This window comes from Myotis yumanensis, unplaced genomic scaffold (assembly GCF_028538775.1).
Source record: "Myotis yumanensis isolate MYYU_CA2020_CCGP unplaced genomic scaffold, mMyoYum1.0.hap1 SCAF_4, whole genome shotgun sequence".
NCBI classification, from domain to species: Eukaryota; Metazoa; Chordata; class Mammalia; order Chiroptera; family Vespertilionidae; genus Myotis; species Myotis yumanensis.
The window spans coordinates 37,994,523-38,015,581 of record NW_027223755.1 but is presented as its reverse complement, the minus strand read 5'-3'; the positions used below and the strand labels follow the sequence as shown (position 1 = coordinate 38,015,581).

General features: G+C 35.8%; 1 protein-coding gene across 3 annotated transcripts in view; it reads right to left on the bottom strand.

The window, feature by feature from the left end:
* Window positions 1-394: 394 nt before the first annotated feature.
* The window catches only part of FCHO2 (FCH and mu domain containing endocytic adaptor 2), a 113,917-nt gene continuing 93,252 nt past the window's right edge, over window positions 395-21,059 (bottom strand). For all 3 annotated transcript variants that reach the window (XM_070412164.1, XM_070412165.1, XM_070412166.1), the window contains 8 exons: window positions 20,447-20,576; window positions 16,152-16,263; window positions 12,330-12,485; window positions 11,608-11,740; window positions 8,290-8,489; window positions 7,488-7,552; window positions 3,073-3,237; window positions 395-2,770 (listed from right to left, as the gene is read on the bottom strand). In XM_070412164.1, coding sequence (XP_070268265.1) covers window positions 2,748-2,770; window positions 3,073-3,237; window positions 7,488-7,552; window positions 8,290-8,489; window positions 11,608-11,740; window positions 12,330-12,485; window positions 16,152-16,263; window positions 20,447-20,576 — 984 coding nt within the window. In that variant the 3' untranslated portion in view covers window positions 395-2,747. The remainder of the gene's footprint in view (window positions 2,771-3,072; window positions 3,238-7,487; window positions 7,553-8,289; window positions 8,490-11,607; window positions 11,741-12,329; window positions 12,486-16,151; window positions 16,264-20,446; window positions 20,577-21,059) is intronic.

The following is a 21,059-nucleotide window of genomic DNA, read 5'->3' as shown; positions in this document are numbered from 1 at the left end:
AGGCCCTTTCGGTCAGAGATTAGTGTTGAGATTTTTGTTTGAAAATGAGAAATGGATTTTGATAATACACTTCTAATCAAATTAAGCCTAATAATGATGATGATTTCTGGCTTACTGAAAGTTTGACAATGGTGCAGGCCAGTGTTTAATAGTTTTGTGTGATTAAGGTTAAGTTCAAGTACCAGAATAAAACCTGAAATAGTCATAGCAAGGGCTGTTAATTTTAAATAAGGCATAGACCTGTATGCCTATCCAAATAGTGATACAAAGTTCAAAATCAATTACTTCTTCCTTACTTACCTACTTTGCCTTGTCCTAACATCTATGACATGACTATTACTATCAATAGGAGTACAAAGTCACGTAAACTAACTGGTAAATTATATATTACATGTTTATTAATGGTACAACTTTTATGTAAAATTTACATTTTATGAAAAAATCAAAAATATTTACAAAATTTTGTAAGATAGATTTGCATTGTTCTAATTACAACTCAAAGTAGTAAATAACAATTCTTAAAAACTCATATTTGTTAGAGTTCTGTGTTTACAAATTCTTGGTTAAAGAGACAGCTAGAAAGTTTACCACTATACATAAGCAAGAACCAGCTTGCTAAATACATTTCCCATGAAAATCTACTGGTCTTTTTTTACATTAGTGGGGTTTTAAATGAAAAACAAAATCAATATAAACTCATATGGCTTCAAAATTGTAACCTGCACCCAATACATATTTATGTATTGACCCTTTGCGGTAATTAAGAAAGTGCAGAAGTTTTACCATTTCACTAATTTGTACACTTTAAGGTAATGTTTAATTAAAAACAAATACTGTAAGTGTAATGGTGTCTGAATTTCAATAATAAAATATTAACTGCTCAATAAGAGGAGTTTGACTGCAATGCAGTTAACAGTTATGATTTCAGTAAGGGACTGCAATTGGCATTTAAGAGCACAGCATGAGTTAGAATTTCTAATTTTAATCACTTCTTAGTAAAGATGAACATTTCAATAAATTATTTTATGTATTACCTTAGTCAAATCTAAATTTAGAATCGGGCTTACACTGAATATATAAAAAAGCACAATATATATATATATATATATATTGCTAACGAGTAGATTTTCTGCTTTATTTAGTAAGACGTTACATAAATGTCTAGTAGTAGGAGTTTCATTTTCTGTAAAGCTTAACAGAACAATTAGTGGTTTTATATAAATTATCATATATAACACAATTTATCACTTCTATGCGAAATGCACGACACTAGTATTTATTCTTATAAATAAAATTTCCAATTTTAAATTATGAAACTTTGTCCAAAATATTTAATTCCTTCAATTAATTAGGATTTGCCATAAAGTTAGGTTTTTTACTATTTAATATTAGTAATTTAAGAAATGCTTAACCCAATCCATCACTTTAAAAACATACAAATTGGTAGTTTTTCCAACTGTTGAAATGAAAACAAATGACAGACTTCTCTAATGCCAAAACTAATCTTTTCTATAATGTGTTCCTCACAAAATGCTACAAAATTCATGCTCACAACACATTCAGTAAATAAATGTATAAATTCCCAATGGTAAACAGAGTAAAAGGAAATGTTAGATTGAGAGTTAAAATCCCAGTTACCAATTTAACTTAGTTTTTCAGAATTTGTTTTAAGATTTACATACTTTTGATAGGTTATGGTCCAATATCTGAAGGTAATTTTTCTCCCCTGTAAACATAAGCCATTAGGTAGCTCTTTGTCTTTCTAGTGGCTACAGTGTTTCACTAAAGAAGTGAGCCAGGGTTCTTAAGTATAAATTATTTAGTTATCCCGAATTCCCTTCCCAATTCCAGCCAAAGTTATTTATAAAAAATTGCAATTATCTTGTAAAAATGCCTGATCACTTAAGACTCTGAACAGAAGATCCAGATTGTGAGAAAAAAAGTGAGGCACATTTATGAACACAAACTGGATAGGCACATTTCTGGTTTTTTGTTATTGTTTTAAAAGGCACACATTATGCAATCCATATAAAAATAAATTAAATCTACAGCATTAATTCATCAAAACAATCACAACTTCTATAAAGTTAACTGCAGAAGTAAATTTCTCTGCTGTCCTTTGCAAGCTTATTTTAAAACACATTGCACTTGAGGATTAAAAAATCAGAAAACACCACTTACAGTTATATGTTTAAAAAAATCAAATGATAAATTTTTTGCATACAACCCAGACTGTAGTCTGATTACTTTATGGCACATAACTCAATTTGATTGAGTGTTCTAAATTAACATTATCCAAAACTTAGAATTCATGTTGTTTATATCCATTCAACATCAAACTTACAAAATTTAAAACTATCTGACTAAAAAAATTTATGGAAAGCTAAATTACTTTGTGCTTGCTCTCCTGAAATATTAGGCCTGATATTACACTATAACCCCCTTTTTCAATATAAACACTTAAGATAATTTAAAATTTCAGCCTATGAAAACTTTTTACTGAGAATCTGAATCAATGTGCTTCCTGAATATTGCAGTTGATCATTTACAGCGTTGAAAATCATTTCAGTGCTATTTCTTTCGATGACTCACTTCAAAGGTGCAATTTAATATTTACAGTCAGCTCTCAAATATGTCTACATTTTAAAGACATACTACAAGTTAGAATAGTGTTTGAAAGAACAGATAATGCAGAATGGCAGGTTTGTACTACTCCCTTGAGCCAACCACTTTGCTTAGGTCGTCCATCAACAATCTGCCAGGTATCGTCCTAAAAAACACAAATTCAGCTTTGTGATTATAATTTCAAATGAACTCAAATACACTTTCATTGTGGTTACAGATATAGAACCCCAGTTCCCAATTGCTGTTTACAATATATTAGAATTAGATCACAGGTGTTCAGCTATACTGACCATGAGTATTCTTTCCCAGGTACCGTATACCAAAGCTATTAGGTAGCTCTTTACCTGGCACCTTATACCAAAAATCAAAGAAAAAACTTGCATGCCTTTAGATTAGAATACAAATGTTTCCCATGTACATGAAAAAACTTGAAATCTCCCAACTCACCAGTGGCAAACCGCTTCTTTACTAAGGAAAGCCTATAGCCAGTGCCTACAAGTTCAATATCCACTCCTGAGAGGGTACTTCCCTCACTGAGGAATTGCACTGCAAGTGTTGTCGGTTTACTGGGTCCTTCTGAAAGATCAAATTTTGCTCTTAGAGTCCCAGAACCTACAAGGAAAGGAATAAAGAATTTACACAGGATAATGTACATTTCATACCAAAAAAATCAAATGAACACTTAAGATAAACTATTATCAGTCCTATGCCAAATTCATGACATGTATACAGTAAACGAATCATGATCCTGTTTCCAAATTTAGACTTTATTCAGTGAATCTGAATTTTTTTAAAAATATATCTTATTGACTTTTTACAGAGAGGAATGGAGAGGGATAGAGAGTTAGAAACATCGATGAGAGAGAAACATCGATCAGCTGCCTCCTGCACACTTCCCACTGGGGATGTGCCCGCAACCAAGGTACATGCCCTTGACTGGAATCGAACCTGGGACCCTTGAGTCCGCAGGCCGATGCTCTATCCACTGAGCCAAACCGGTCAGGGCGTGAATCTGAATTTTTGTTAAGTAAATAATCTTAACCCATGCTCCTCTTTGACTTAATACGAGTATGAGTTCTTTACTACTGAGGTTCCTATGCTATATGCAAGCTGAAGTGAGTCAAAAGAGAAGGAAGTCAGTGAGGGTAGGTCAGAGGGAAGCCCTAGGAGGAATATGAGTAGGAATAAAGTAAAAGGGAAATGTTTCTCATATCATGGGAGTGGGAGAGGGAAAAAAGGAAAGACAACTAAGACTGGGGAGAACTCTGTCAACATTACTATTTTCTATTCACCTCTCTTTACTTAACAGGTCTAAACCATCATGCAAAATAGGTACTTCTGAGGTGCTTCCTTTTTGATATAACCATTTATTCAATACACTTCATGCCTAATAGCATGGCAGAAATAGTAAACCAAACAATTATGATGAATATGATAAATGCCATAGAACTCTCAGGAGCCATGGAACACAAAAGCACATAAAATGGTGGTGGGGATGCCCGTATGTATTTCAGGCAGAGGGAACTACAGAGATGGGAGACTGGAGAGAGCATGATGCATTTAAGGGAACTACTTCTATACCAGAGGAGTCGGAGAAAGCTGGAGAATGGCAGAAGATGAGACTAGAATGACAGCAAGGAACAAGCTCTAAATATCTTTACATGCCAAGATAAGAAATAACCATAGGGAACCACCAAAGGTAAGAAAGACAGAAACATTTCAGATTAATGTTTTAGGAAGGGAGGGGGGCGCAAGATGCAAGGTAGGGAGATCAACTGAAAGTCAATAAAACAGTCTAGGACTCTAGGTGACAGGAAAAGGGAATCTGAACTAGGCTAAGGGAAGGGAAAGGAATGCATTTGAAAGATAAATATTTAAGAGCTAGAATCAAGAGGTGAGAAAGGAAGAGTTTACTAGGAAGTTACCAGGTTTCTGTGGGCAGAATTGCTAGGTAGCAGGAATCACATTCTATGATTCCTTACACAGAAATTGAACATTACAGAGAAAAATCTGGAAGATGTCGTAACACTGATCCACCCTATACTATTTTGCTAGTGGGGAAGATGAATCGCTACCTAATTCTTAACCATTGTCCAAGCCCTCCTTAAACATACCAGGTGTACCAGTTAATAATGCGGATTTTGTACTCAAAGAAAACATGGTAATTTCAAGAGAAACATCAAAAGTGTTTTATTCAAAGTAACGTCCATCACTAGCTACACATTTCCCCATCTTTTAGGTAATTTGTGGATACCGTCCCAATAGAACTTTTCTTGTTTTGAGGCAAACCATTCAGAGACCCAATTTTCCACTTCTTCATAGTCTTGAAGTGCTGCTCAGAAAGTACCACTAGTTCCGATAGATGGCACACGCAATCTGAAGGAGCAAGGTCTGGTGAATACAGCGGGTGTGTTAATACTTCCCAGGCAAGATCTTTTAACATGTCTTTAACTGGTTTTGAAGTGTGTGATGGTGCATTATCATGAAGCAAAATTACTTTGCCGTGTCTTCTGGAACATTCTGGTCCTTTCATGATCAAAGCATGGTTCAAATTGATTATTTGTTGTCGGTAGCGATCAGTATTAATAGTTTCACCTGGTTTTAGAAGCTCATAATACACCACACCTTCCTGATCCCACCAAACGCAGTGCATTGTCTTCTTTCTGAAGCGATTTGGCCTTGCAGTCGATGTTGATGGTTGACCTGGATCAATCCATGATTTTGTGCATTTGGGATTCTCAAAATAATCCACTTTTCATCGCCAGTCACAATTTGATGCAAAAAAGACTTTCTTTCATGCCGTTCAAGCAACATTTTACTGATGACTTTTCGGTTTTCCATTTGTCTTTCGTTCAGTTAATGTGGCACCTATTTTACTTCCTTTAAAATCTTTCCATTGCTTGTAAATGATCGCAAATTGTTTGCTGAGCAATGTTTAATCTTTCTGCAAGTTGTTTTTGAGTTGACACGCATCTTCATCCAATAATGCTTTTAACTGTTGGTCTTCAAACTTTTTTGGTTGACCTGGACGTTCTTTGTCTTTCACATCAAAATCATCACTTTTAAAGCGTTTAAACCAGCGTTCACAAGTATCTTGAGATGGAGCATGTTCGCCATAAGCTTCCCGAAGTATATGATAACTTTCAGCAGCACTTTTCTTCAAAATAAAGTAATGAATTAAAACTTCCCACAAATGCTCTTTGTTTGGCACGAAATTGGACATTTTTAAGCGTAAAAATATCTATGTTAACACCTTCAGAAAATTTGACATACGAAGTTTTGCAGCTTGCTGTCAATACAAAATAGCATACATATCAAATCGAATATATATCAACATATGTGTAACCCCATCTATTGAAAAAAATCCGATTAACTGGTACACCTGGTATAAGGGATCCTTTTTCTCCACATCCTCTCTAACACTTGCTATTTCTTATCTTGTTGATATTAGTCATTCTAACAGGTGTGAGGTGGCATTTCATTGTGATTTTTATTTTAATTTTTCTTATAGCTAGCGAAGTTGACCATCTTTTCATACATCTGTTGACTATTTGCATGTCTTTTTGGGAAGTGTCTGTTCAGGTCCTCTGCCCATTTTTTAATGGGAATGCTTGGCTTTTTGTTGTATTCTTCTTTTAAAAAATTTATTTATCTTTATTTATTTTTTGTTTAAACATATTTTATTGATTTTTTACAGAGAGGAAGGGAGAGAGAGAGTTAGAAACATCGATGAGAGAGAAACATCGATCAGCTGCCTCCTGCACACCTCCTACTGGGGATGTGCTCCACAACCCAGGTACATGCCCCTGACTGGAATCGAACCTGGGACCCTTCAGTCCGCAGGCCGACGCTCTATCCACTGAGCCAAACCGGTTTCGTTATCTTTATTTTTGAGAGCATTACAGATGTCCCCCGGAGTTGTATGACTTCTTTATATATTATGGATAACTAGAGGCCTGGTGCACGAAATTCATGCACTGGAGGGGGGGGGGGGGGGCGCCCCTCAGCCCGGCCTGCACCTTCTCACAGTCTGGGAGTGATCGATCGCCCCTTAGAGGGAGGCCCCACCCACCGCAGTGCCGCCGGCCAGGTAGCCTGGGCCTCCCTCTTTGGGGCGAGTGATTGTGGTTGCCCCAAAGAGGTAGGCCCTGCCCACCCACTGCAGCCCGCTGGTGGGTGGCCTGGGCCTCCCTCTGCGGGGCAATCACGGGGCGATGGCCGGGCCCAACCAATTGCGTCGCACCTGCCTTGGCTGGCCTGGCGCCAGTGGGTGTCATAGCAGGTATTGTTTGCAAGTATCTTCTCCCATTCAGTTGGTTGCCTTTTTGTTTTGTTGATGATTTCTTTTGCAGTGCAGAAAACTTTTTTGTTTTATGTAGTCCCATTCATTTATTTTTCCTTTTACTTCACAAAGGGGCTTTTTAAAGCCTGAAAACTTCTACATGATTTCTGGGAGGCCGGGAGGACTCCATTAACAGTGAACAAAAGAGTGTGTTAAATCACTTTCAATTAGTTACCAAGTTACCTAGCTGGAATAAACAGTTCTACCTCTTTAAGAGAAAATACCTAATGAATTAAATTTTATGTTAAAATGTGAACATAAGCATTTACTTAACATTTATAAAGTGACAGCATAGCAAATTCTTTTCCTTACAGAGAAAGCATATTCAATGTAGAGGAGGAAAAATCTGTTCTGAATCTTAACTGGTCCACTTTATTTAAGGTATTAACTTCCACCTAGTGGTGAATTCTAGAACTGAAGTCATGAAATTCCAGGAAAAAACTTTCCATAAATATGCCTTAAAAAGTCATTTTCTATGACCTCACATTATTTAAAAAAAGAAAAACAAGCACACACTTACCTCCATTTTCTGATTTTTCTGAAACACCAGACAGTTTCCAAAAGGCCTTCATCTGTTCTGCATTCCTATAATAACAAGTATCTTCAGATTAAGTGGCTAGTATTATACCTTATTCATAAAGGGCACTCAATAAATAAATGTGTTTTAAATATTTCACTAGAACTATAATACTAAATTTATTTTCAATAGTATCACCTGGTGAAAATATTTGATATGATATAAAATATAATATTATATGTCTTTCTCAATTAATGGAATTTTTATTAAATTAATGGAATCTTTACTAAGCTATGTAATTTTCATTCCTACTAATTAGAGAAAAACAATGTGTAGATGGCTCAGTTCATTACTCAAGAAAAACACACTTTTATTAAATGGTTAGAGTCTATACTAATATTAATAGAGAGCACAAGAGAGGTAGTTAAGAGATGAGAGTAGAATATCTAATACTACTAAACACTAATCTGTGTTCCTATAGGTATGCCAGATATATTTAATCCTGTAAAATAATTATTATGATCTTTATTTTTAAAAACAAAATGTTTAGAGAGGCTAAGCAATTTGCCTAAGGGTAAAGTTGTCTTGTCAACATCCAGACTTGAATGATTCATCAAAACTAGTTTGTTTATTTTGGATTGAGGCTACTGTGGCTTAACTAGTAAAATGAACATCTTTTTATAGCATAGTTTCTATGGGAAAATGTACCAAAACTTTTCAAACTTATACAATTTTCATAACTTAGGTTCTAAAAATTGGAGGTTAAAACACATTTAGCAGAAATTCGGAAATCTCCTAAACTTACCATATTGCAGGAGGAAGGGACTGCATGTTTGTGACCCCTCCATCCACAGGTACCATCACCTGTATGTTGGAAAGCACACTTGGTATCACCATAGCTTCTGGGTTGTACTTATAATCCACTCTAAGATCTGTGGTGCCAGCACTACATTTCCAGTATGTTGCAAGATTTAGAGGCGTGGACTGAATACCATTTGATGATACCTTTAAAGAGAAAAACAAATATTTACTTGGCCTGAAAAGTAAACAAGTCAGTTAATGACATATATAAGTTCACAGAATCTGTTGTTATCCAGTGATTCTTATTTATGCTTGTAACGTTTGAATACCTCTCAGCATTCAACATATAATTCATAAAGAATCTTAGAATTCTAAGAACTTAGATTTAAAACAAGAGAAATGGATGTGTCACCATGAAGTTCTGCAAGTCTGGAATTAGAATATTTTCCAACTTCAAATGGCTAGTTTTAATCACATGACCCATAGGTAAATGATACAATTCTAATTCTTTAGTTCCTTGCTCAAAGGACTCCCTTTCAGTGAGACCTACTCTGATCGCCCTGTTTAAATTTACATTGAAAATGCAATTTTTCAGAGCTTACTTTCACACTTCTTACTTTTTCCATACCACGTATTTTCAAACACATGGTATTATTTACTTCTTTCTATCTCCCCACCCAACTCTCAGCAATTAGCAAGCACTGAATAATAAATGTTTGTTGAATGAATGATAAATTAATACCTGGAATAAACTTTAAGCTAACTGAAATGGCAGCAGCACTTTTTTACTCTTTAGGTATTTATTTCCTAGAAACACAAGCTATTTAAATACAATTATCCTATTAAAAATTCAAACAATATAGAAGTATATGCAACAGGAAATTAATCCCTTGGCATTCTTACTCCTCATTGTTAGCATCGTAGTACACATATCCTTCTAGACTTTTTAGGCATATACAAACAGAGAGACATCTCATTCTTTTTAATGGCTATAATTCATGTAATCAATCACTTTCTCTGTGGATGTGTACTTCAGTGGTTTCCTGTGTATTTTAGATTATTTTTCCCCCTTTTGTGTGATTTCTGAAGAATAGATTTCTGGAACTGGAACTGTTGAGTTAAAGGTTAAATCTGCCCTGGCCAGTGTGGCTCAGTTGGTTGGGCGTCGTCCCATGCACCAAAAGATCACTGGTTTGATAGGTCGACAGTTTGGTCCTGGGTCAGGGCCCCCAGTAGGGGTGGGGGGGAGTGCAGAAGGCAACTGATCGATGTTTTTTCTCTCTCTAAACATCAATATAAACATATTTTTAAAAAAAACAGAACTGCCTTCTAAGATTCCATTCATTTGTACTACTAACAAGCGATCACACTCTTAATAAAGCAACCTTTTTTTATTTTTATCAATCTGATGGGCTAAAACCAGTATATCATTGTTGTCTAAATACTTACTGCTCTTGGGGTGGGGGTGGGAGGGTCAATCCGGGAAAAAGGAGACATATGTAATACTTTAAACAATAAAAAAAAATATTCACTGCTCTGATTTCTACTGGTATGGAGCTTCTGTCCATAAGTTAACTATCTATTGAGTTATTCACCTTTTACTTACAAATTTATAAAGGCTCTTTGAAGTAAGCCTTATGGTCTGTCTTATATATTATAAATACTTTTCCCTCAAATTAAATATTGATTCTGTTCAGGGTTTGTTTTAGCTAAATATTTTATACACAAATTTATTTTTGTGTCAAATATCTCACTCTCTTCTTGCATAGCTTCTGGGTTTTGTACCATTCTTTGAAAGGTCTTCCATACCTCAAGATTAAATACTAATAAGTAGATATTATACATATATACACACACTTATATACCCATAAATATACATATATTCACCCATAATTTAGTATCTTTACGGTCTCATTTATTATTAAACCTTTGACACATGTAGATTTTATTTTGGTTGGAGTTAGGAATTTAGCTTAAATTTTTCCCCAAATATCTAGCCTTCTGCCCCAATACCATTGAAAAATTCATCATTTCCACATTGACTTAAAATGCTACTTTGTCATATAAACAATTTTCCATTTATCCTTAGATCTATTTTTGGATACTCTAATTTGTTCCATTCATCTGGCCATCTATTGTTGTGCCAGTTGCAAACTATTTTAAATATTGTTGCCTTATAATAATTTCCCATTAAAACAAAAACATTACTCCACATTACTGTTTAAAGCACTTCTTAACTTTATTCTTCCAGAAAACTTGAAAATAACTGTCAAGTCTCTAAACACAAATACATAAACACCTCAACTGGGTTTCTGACTAGGAATATACTAAGTTTTTAAGTTAATTTAGAAACAGCTAAACTTTTTTACATGAGTTTCCTGAAAATCAATGAAATATTCATTTCTAACTATATTCAAATCAGTAGAGGTTGTTTTATGTTTCTTCCTAATTGATATTTTTTATTGTGAATGTTTTGCTGCATTAGTTTTCCTGATTGTTTTGAAATCTATTGATTTTTGCATTATTCTCCTATATTCAAGTTTTTTACTTGATCTTCTTGATTTTTCCAGGAAAAACTTATTCCTTGTAAGTAATAATTTTGGTTTCTACTTTCCAATATTTATTACCACTTATTCCAGTCTCTTGTCTAACTGTACTAACACATCCAGAAAAATCTTGTATACTAATAGAAATAATGGTTGTCTTAGCCATTCTTGACTTTGATTAATTGCTTTAGGTGGTTTATTAAGTCTGATGCTGCTGGTCTTTTCAGGTTAAGGACGCATTCATGCATATATTTACTCAAAATTTTAACCAGAAATAGATGATGAATTTGATCATCAATACCATTTATTGAAAAATGCATCATTTCTACATTGTCTTTTTTAAAAAATTTATTTGTCAAAAGTTTTACATATGTCTCCTTTTTCCCCGCTTGACCCCCGCCCCCTTCCCAAGCCATTCCCACCCTGGGCAAACCCCCACCACCCCAGTGCCTGTGTCCATTGGTTATGCTAATATGCATGCATACAAGTCCTTTGGTTGATCTCTAACACCCTCCCCTGCCATTTGTCTCTGGATCTATTCCTGTTCATCAAATAATGTTGATCATTATATCCCACATATGAGTCCACATTGTCTTGAAATGCTACTGGTCAAATGGTCAAAATCTCCATAGGCTTAACAGATTTTCTGATTTTGAAACATCCTTGCATTCCTGAAATGAACCTCATTTGGTATGACATATTATTCATTTAATGATCTACAATAGTCTATGTGTTACTATTTTAGACAGGATTTTTTTCAATGACAGGACACTCACCTGATACTTTAATACATCTACATTATAATAAGAGGCAGCTGGATTTTGCTCTGATAGTTTCTTGAGGTAGACAGTAACGGCTTGCATGTTCATCCAAAAATCTTTTGTGTTAGAATCACACTGTGATGGATCACTGCATGCGTAAGAAATATTTTTGTTATTTATTTGACTTTTATTTATCCTTTGCCTCTGTGTAACAATTTGGTGACCTGGGAAAAACTAGCAGAAAGGAACCAAAAGATGGGATGGAGGAAAGCTACAGTTAGGGAATAAAGAATAAAACATACCAGAAGTTTGCCTGAAAGATGAGATGATGGACAGAAAAGGATGTAAGAATGTAATAATTATTACCACCATCAAAAACAAAAAAACAGCACAAAGCTGTTCAATCATAAATATGGTATTGTCTTCAAATTAAATTATTATTGCTTCAAAAAAGCAGGAAAATGTTTTTTTTAAAATATATTTTATTGGTTTTTTACAGAGAGGAAGGGAGAGGGATAGAGAGCTAGAAACATCGATGAGAGAGAAGCTCCGATCAACTGCCTCCTGCACACCCCCCACCGGGGATGTGCCCGAAACCAAGGTACATGCCCTTGACCGGAATCAAACCTGGGACCCTTGAGTCCACAGGCTGACGCTCTATCCAATGAGCCAAACCGGCTAGGGCAGGAAAATGTTCTTAAAAAGAAATTCCACCTTTAAAACAAAAGTACACAAACCTGAACACAAGTTGTGCATTTGGAAGAATTTGCTCTAGTCTGCTGATATTTTTCACCCTGAAGCACAGCACAGCTGGAGATGGATTGCTAGTGAAGACTTTAATAATTCCACTTGGAAATGATATTGTCATGTCACCAGTGATCTTCACAATACACCTGAAATTAGAGATGTTGAAAATTTTAAATAGTTTAAGTAAGGCACTTTAGTCTCCATTTAAAGCATATCTGGTTTAAAAAGGACTTTATGTATATTTATCATAACTATGAACGAATTATTTTTTCAGTTTTATTTTTTAAATGATCCTTTGTGAAATGGCATACTCAACACAAATGTAGGCACACTGATAACTCCTCTACTTGTTTACAAAACCGTCCCCTGGCCATCCTGGAAGGTGACACTGTCCCCACTGCAGCCATTTTTCCTTCTAAACACCAGAGTCCTAGGCCTCAGGGTGGCAGTCGGTGGTAAATGTCCTCCTTGTTCCTCACTGCCTCTTCCAACTCTGTGTTCCTTCTTCCTTCCTAAAAACTACCAGCTTCCTTTGAAACCCATACCATTGAACTATATACTCACTCGTCCATCCCTTTCAAGTAATCTTCACTTCCTTTCATTTTCTGAAAATTTTAGCTCCTGGCCTATTGTTAGTAAGTACTGGTACAGAAACAGTCCATTATAATTTTTAGTGATTTCAATATCCACATAGATAATCCTTTCAATATTTTGGTCCCCTAGTTCTTTAGCCCCTCACCTCTAATGATTCTGCCTTCCAGTCCACCTCAGCTATGCCGGAGCACCTCCATAATCTCAACTTCAGAATCCCCACTTATCTAATCACCACTTTCTTTTTTTCCCAACTCATCCTGTCTAGTATGGCATTTACAACAATTCTCCAACCTCATTAAAACTTCCAAAATGTTATTCCTACCAACCTTTTCACTAACCTTCACTCATTACTTCTTATCCGAATTTCCTCCCATCTTGGAATGTCCCGGTCCATCATTACACACACTCGCATGCATAAGTCCTCCCTTCTCTCTCACTTGATCATGCTTACTTGGCAAAACACAGTCTTTGCTAAGTTCAGCTCCTCACCTACATCTATAGAGCTGAACATGACTAGAGCCAAAACTCCCAACTGGGCCCCCTTACTGTTCCCTGACAATTCTACAATCCCTACATCTTTTCATACCTTCACCCTTTCCCTCTAATCTGCAATATTCCTTCCCCCTCTCACAGCCACTTTACTTTGCTGATTTTTTTTCCCAGTAAAATTTAAAGAACCTTCTCATAATCTATCTGACTCTGTATCCATACCGTCTGCTTTCTCTCCTGTTTCAACTGATGAGTCTATGCACCCGAGGCCAATCCTATCACCTGTGCCCGGGAGCGCCTCTCCTCTCACACACTGAAGGATTTCACTCTTGCAGTTGTCCCTCTCTTTCCTGAAGGTTCAATTTTCCCCATACATATTGGATCTTTCCCATCAGCATACAGATGTGCTAAAATGAACAACAGCCTTAAAAAACACTAGATTAATAAAAATCCTCCTCTAATTCTATCTCTCTTCTGCTTCTACCCCATTTTCCTGCTTCCACTTAAAGCAAAACATCCTCCAAGAGCTGTCTACATTTGCTTTTCCTAAATACAGTTGTCTATTTGCTCCTGAACAGGCTTCCATCTACCACTCTGCTAAAATTGTTCTGTGAAGGTTACCAATGACCTCCAAATTGTCAATGGTCAATGTTTCTTGACCTGTTAGTGGCATCAGATATAGCTTCACAACCGTCCATCATGAAAGGGTTTATTCACTTAATTTCTGGGACACTGCTCTACTGGTTCTCTCCTCACCTCTCTTGTGGCATGCTATCTCTAATTCCTTTGATGGATCATTCTCATCCTGTTTTCTAAACACTGGAGGGTACCAGGACTTAGTTCTCATCAGATATCTTCTCTACTGCCTAAGGCCCCTGGTTTTAAGTATTATATACAAATTAATGACAACTAGACATTTTATCTCTAACATCTATGCTCTGAACTCCAGAATCATGCATTTGACTATCAACTTAGTATCTCCACTAAGTTGTCTTAGTACTTCAAACTTAGCAGTCTACTCACTCATTAAATCTTGACAACTCTGTTTTTAAAATATATTCAGAATCTTATTTCTGTTCAGCATCTCATCTACTAATACTCATATATAGAAGCCACCATCATCTCACCTGAACTTCTATGGTTAATTCTCTCTCTGCATCTACTCTGGCTCCTTCAAAAACATTAACCTCATTACTCCTCTGCTTAAAAGCCTCCACTGGCTTTCCACCTCACTCAAAATAAATCCCAGTTCGGCTGGTATGGCTCAGTGGTTGAGCATTGACCTATGAACAGGCGGTCACGGTTCAATTCCCAGTCAGGGCAGATGCCTGGGTTGTGGGCTCAATCCCCATTAGGGGGTATGAGGGAGGCAGCCGATCAATGATTCTCATTATTGATGTTTCTCTCTCTCTCTCTCCCTGTCCCTTCCTCTCTGAAATCAATAAAAAAATTTTTTAAAAAGAAGGTAAAATAAATTCTAAACTCATTACCATCTATCATGCATAACCTAAACTGGTCCCTCTATGGATTTATCTTTGACTACTCTCCTCCTTGCTTGCTTCTACTCAATGACATGGCTCTCCTTGCTGTTTCTTAAATATGCCAAGCATGCTTTTACCTCAGTCCCTTACACTCACTGGAATGCTCTTCCTTCCAATACCTGCATGGCTTACTCCTCAATGTCTTTCAAACATTTGTTTAAAAGGGTTTCGTTGACCATTCTATCTAAAATAGTAGCCATCTATTGTAATTGTCCAACCCCTTACCCTGGTTTATTTTTCTTCATAGCATGTATCAATACCCCTAATATAACATTATTCATTCCATATATATTCAGTCATCAAATACTAGTATTTGAGTGCCTACTATGTGTAAAACTGTCTGTGCTGAGGATACTCTAGTTCTTCTCTCCTAAGCTTGCATTATTGTGAGAGAAAACTAATATTCAAAGAAACTGTTTCTCACATGATAATGCAAACTTGTAACAGTTTTATGCATAATAGGTGCTCAAATATTTAATGAATGAATGTAGGTTGAATGAATAATGTTCCATGAAAAGTAGAGATGGTCATTCACCCAAATATCATTTTCTTAAAATAAGGTCTCAGATATTAAACATGCATTCTAGGGCTCTCTTGCAAATGTCAGACTTTCACAAAACATATATTAGGCCAAGATTCATAGTCTATCCCCATCTAAAACATCATCCTGCCGAAACCGGTTTGGCTCAGTGGATAGAGCGTCGGCCTGCGGACTGAAAGGTCCCAGGTTCGATTCCGGTCAAGGGCATGTACCTGGGTTGCGGGCACATCCCCAGTAGGAGATGTGCAGGAGGCAGCTGATCGATGTTTCTCTCTCATCGATGTTTCTAACTCTCTATCTCTCTCCCTTCCTCTCTGTGAAAAATCAATAAAAATATATTTAAAATAAAAAATAAAAAAAATAAATAAAACATCATCCCGCTCTACAGATATGTAAAGCAACAGATGTGTCATACTGTTCATAAAGCCTGGGCAAGAATATTAATTGAGGGAAAAATCACTACTGCTGATTATAGTGACTTTTCAATTTGAAAGACAATCCTTAAATGATTATATTTGATAGCAAAAAAACAGGTAAAACAAATAGAAAACCCTAACTTACACAGATTCAAATATAACTCTTAAAATTGACCATCTCACTCGTCCACCCAGCACACAAACATATATTTGTATCTTTTTAAAACTAACTTGGTGGGATCTGCTCCTTTAAAGTAGGCATTAACAGATTCTGTAAGGGCGACTGCCACAGGTAAGGTGTCCTGATTTCCAAGGCTGACAGGGCTGGGACCTCGTGACACACCTAGAATACAGACAATTCATTTGTTAAATCCTGCCGAAAAATATTTATTAAATACCAAGACAGATATATTCACAATGTTAGCTTGTCACAAATGACTCCATTACTGGTTTCAAATATGCCCCAAGTAAAAGCTGGGGATTAAAAATATAGCATAAAGTACTACAAAGGACAAAAAAAAATTAGGAAAACATGTCACAATGACTTTTTCTTTTAAATGTCAAGACACAGAAGGGTTGGGTTAAAGAATGTCAGAAGGTAAAGTCCTTTATCTGAAGAACTAAAATTACTAAAATATGGCTTCAAAATCATTCAGATACTAAATTCTTTCAGGTTCTACCCATCATATACATCAGGGCATTAAACTGGATTTTTTAATTATTATTTTCTTTTACCTCTTCTTTCTCTAATACTTGTATTATATTCCCACATTACTTTGTCTTGATAAATGTAACTAATAACATTTTTATAACTTTCCTGACATAAAGTTCGGATACCTTTAGAATAAAATCATAATGAAGCACAGTGTTTTAAAAGCATAATAAAATGTAAACAAAGTTAAATCTATGCATTTGTTCAAGTTTTTTTAAAATGTAAACTAAGTATCTGGTTTACTTCATAATAGAAAAAAATCGCACCAAATAGTGCACTGTGGTTATTTTTTCCTTACTAATGTCCTATTCCCATTTATCCTTCATTTAATATGTAATGTGATACAATTTATAAAAGTGATGCAATTTGTAAAAGTCAATAAAATAATTATAATTAATTCTTATTTAAAAAATGAGTAACCTAGGTCAACATATAGCTCTGAAATTTGAATGTATACTTTGTTATACAAATGTTGCACAATGTTAATAGCCATCAGTTATTTTTCATTTCAGAGGTGATAACCTAAGTGAAAGACTGGGTGACTTTGTTGTTGTTGTTAATCCTTACCCGAGGATATTTTTCCATTGAATTTTAGAAAGTGGAAAAGATGGGGAGAGACAGAGAGAAACATCACTAGAGACACACATCGATTAGTTGCACACTGTACAGGCCAAACTGGAGCCGGGGATTGAGCCTGCAACCAAGGTACAGGGTATGTGCCCTTGACCAGACTTGAACCTGGGACCCTTCAGTCTGTGGGCCAAGGCTGTATTCAGTGAGATAAACCAGCAAGGGCGAGAATCAATTCTGACAAAAATCAGTACTGGCTTCTCTGCCTCACAACTAAACCTGAGATCCTACAAATAGTAAGAAAGATCTTTTGTTAGCTTTAGAGGCCAGGAAGATTTTGTGATATTCAAGAATTTGAAGGCATTTTGACTTAGAAAGTTCTTCAGTGAGAAAAATACCTGGCAACAAGAACTGCTGCTTCTATGTCACTAGGAAAAGTAACTCCCCACCCAAACAACACAACTTAAAATTCCAGATGAAAATTAATCCAGTAATATAAAAATTTATTCACAAAATCACACTAGTTATTTTACTAGCCACTAACATGTGCCAGACACTTTACTGAGGAGGCATGGGAAAACAATGCCTTAAAACTGACATATTCTTTCTGCTTCTTTTGTAATTTTTCTGTGGTTCCAATAGCTTTAGAGTTAAGACCTATTGATATTTCTCAATGTTGAGAGAACAGGGAGATGGATATTGTGTTTTTATCATTGGGGATTTGATATCAATAGGTCCTGTATAGCAACTGAACATTATTAGTACAAAATTGAGATAGTTAAATCTTAAGAGTTATTCTTGATTTCTGAGACACCATACAATGCTGGAAAAGAAAACTTTAGATAACAAAGTATTTTTAGATACACTTTAGGATCATTAGTTAACATATACATTTGCTTTTGATACAATACCTTGTGAAGTTTCACAGTGCTTTTCAATTTCAGAGAGTGTCCCAATCAAATTATCATCTTCTATCATATTTAAATAAAACAAAATATCGCAAGAAAATACTTTCAAGAAACAATAAGTATCAAAAATTTGTATCTAAGCAAAGAATTGAATAAGCATCATAATAAAGAAAGATAATTTTTAGGTAGACCTTAAAGAACCTTTGTCATACAAAATCCACACATATCCTGCCTGCATCATCACAGTCACTTACCTACTTGTGGTTCTACTGGCCACACTGAATCAAACTATAAACTATGTACCAACTCAATCAAAATTAACGTTTCCATCACAAAGAGAAAACCTTCTGAATAATCTAGGGATAATGGAAAAGAACTAAAACTAATTTTGGTACAGGCCACCTGCCTGATTTCTAACAGGACCCTTATCTATGTATTTTATGACTAAAATGTAGAGTCTGCAGAAACAAATTAACAAAACCACATATACAAAAAAATGTAAGAAATTGCTGTTATAGCAAAGACAAACTTATTAGACATATTGTGTTTACATAAAGTTAAAAGATGGGAAAATGCTATGTTCACAAAGGTATATGAAGTAAGATGGTTAACATCATGTTCAGACATTTAGAAATCATTTTTTATCTCATTTTAGCCTATATTACTTATGCCATTTTTACAATGGCCACAGACACAAAGGCACTTCTCCTGTGTTTTGAAAATCTACTTAGACATATTTAAATCAGCTTACTTAGGGCTGTGATTCTCATACTTAGCATACATCAGAATTATTTGGAAGGCCTGTTCAAGGACTGCTAGCGCTACTCTCAGCATTTCTGATTTAAAAGGTTATATATATAAAAGCCTAAGTGACCAAACGACCATTTGACTGGCTGCTATGACATGCACTGACCACCAGGGGGCAGACGCTCAACACAGGAGCTGCCCCTGGTGGTCAGTGTGCGGGAGTGCCGCTCAGCTGATTGATGGGTGCTAGACGCCGGGCTGAGGGCTGGTGACGCAGCTGCAGAGATGTGAGCCTCTCCCGCCTCCACAGCAGTGCTACCAAGCTGTGGCAGCAAGCACAGCACAGCCGGGATCGGGTTCTTCCCTGGCCTGCCGCTTTGTGCACTACTACATCCCCCAAGGGGTCCTGGATTGCGAGAGGGCACAGGCCAGGCTGAGGGAACCCACCGGTGCACGAATCCGTGCACTGGGCCTTTAGTTTCTATTAAGTTTCCAAGTGATGCAGACAGATGCTGCAGGTCTAAGGACCACACTTTGAGCACTACTGAATTATGTTCAGTTAGTATAAATCAGTGATATACATTATCGAGGATAAACCCATTATTACTTAGAAGCAGCAGCAATAGGGACAATTATAACTTTGATGAGAAGTTGTTACTCTCAAAACACAGCTCCTGTGTTTAAGTGGCTTTATGCTTTGTTTATTGTACTAACAGTGGGTGAGAAAGGTAATAAGAATTTGCAGGAAAAATTGGATAAAGGTATAATAAAACACTTTTGAGCAACATTTAAATGTACTACTGAATTTATTCAGTGAGGTTTAGGTTTGTATGGCTATGCCCTAATACCTACTTTTAAATCTTTATAATTTAAATTCTTGTAGAAAAAAATTATTCATTGCAAACATAAACTCCCCCCCACCTTTTTTTTTCATTGAATTGTTTTTAAAATACAAACTTCCTTAAGAATGCAAGTATCAATTCACAGTAGAAAGGGCTACATTATATTTTGCCATCAACTACAGTATTTATATTGGTTAGTTTATAAATTTTTTTTTTTTTTTAAATATATTTTATTGATTTTTTACAGAGAGGAAGGGAGAGAGATAGAGAGTTAGAAACATCGATGAGAGAGAAACATCGATCAGCTGCCTCCTGCACATCTCCTACTGGGGATGTGCCCGCAACCCAGGTACATGCCCTTGACCGGAATCGAACCTGGGACCTTTCAGTCTGCAGGCCGATGCTCTATCCACTGAGCCAAACCGGTTTCGGCTATATTGGTTAGTTTATAAATTTGCTTTTTTTTTTCAATTACAGTTTATATTCAGTGTTATTTTGTATTCGTTTTAGGTAAATTCGATGCATTAACAGTGTTAACCATGGTTAAAATTCTCCTATTTAGATAACATAAACTATGAATAAGAAAAGAAAAATGTGACTAGTTTGATAATGCCAGGTGTGTTTCCAGGAAACCCAAATTTCTAACGTTAAAGTCATCACCAGCCCATTAAACAAACAACAACAAACCCTCAGTCTGATCATACTTTGGATGCCAGCTTTCACATGTAATCCATGATAATCCCTTACCTACTGTGGGAGTATTGGCAGCACTCAATGACGCAGAAGATGAGATAGAGGAAGAACTTTCTGCCCGGGCTAAAGGAGCAGCAGGAGGTGGGCTGGTATTGGAAGTTACAGGTGGGCTGAATGGCCTGGGCTTAAAAACAAAGAGGTATTTATCAAAATGGTAAGACAATTCCTCCATTATCAGGAAAATATTATTAGGTATCATGTATATTTCATTTTTAATATACTTAAATTTATAATGTGAATTTCTTGTAACTCAAAATTAGAGATGCATAGATCAAATATTTTTTGAGGCTGTATTAAAAGCTGAAAAGGTTATTTTAAAATAATGCTGTCAAGAGAATCTTTGTACATAAAACATTTTCTGTATTTCAAAAAGTATGCTTAAGATAGAATCTCAGAAGTCAAATGACTAAACAGTATGAAGGCTTTCCACACTTACTGCCAAACTGCTTCCCAAAAGGTTTACTGACTTTACCACTTTATAAATACAAGAAAATATTTCCCTGCACCCTTGCCAACAATGAATAGATAGGCCTTAGGAGAAGAAGAAAATAATTTAACTTTTAGCCAATTTGATAGATTTAAAAAAATTGGCATTTCCACTTTTATG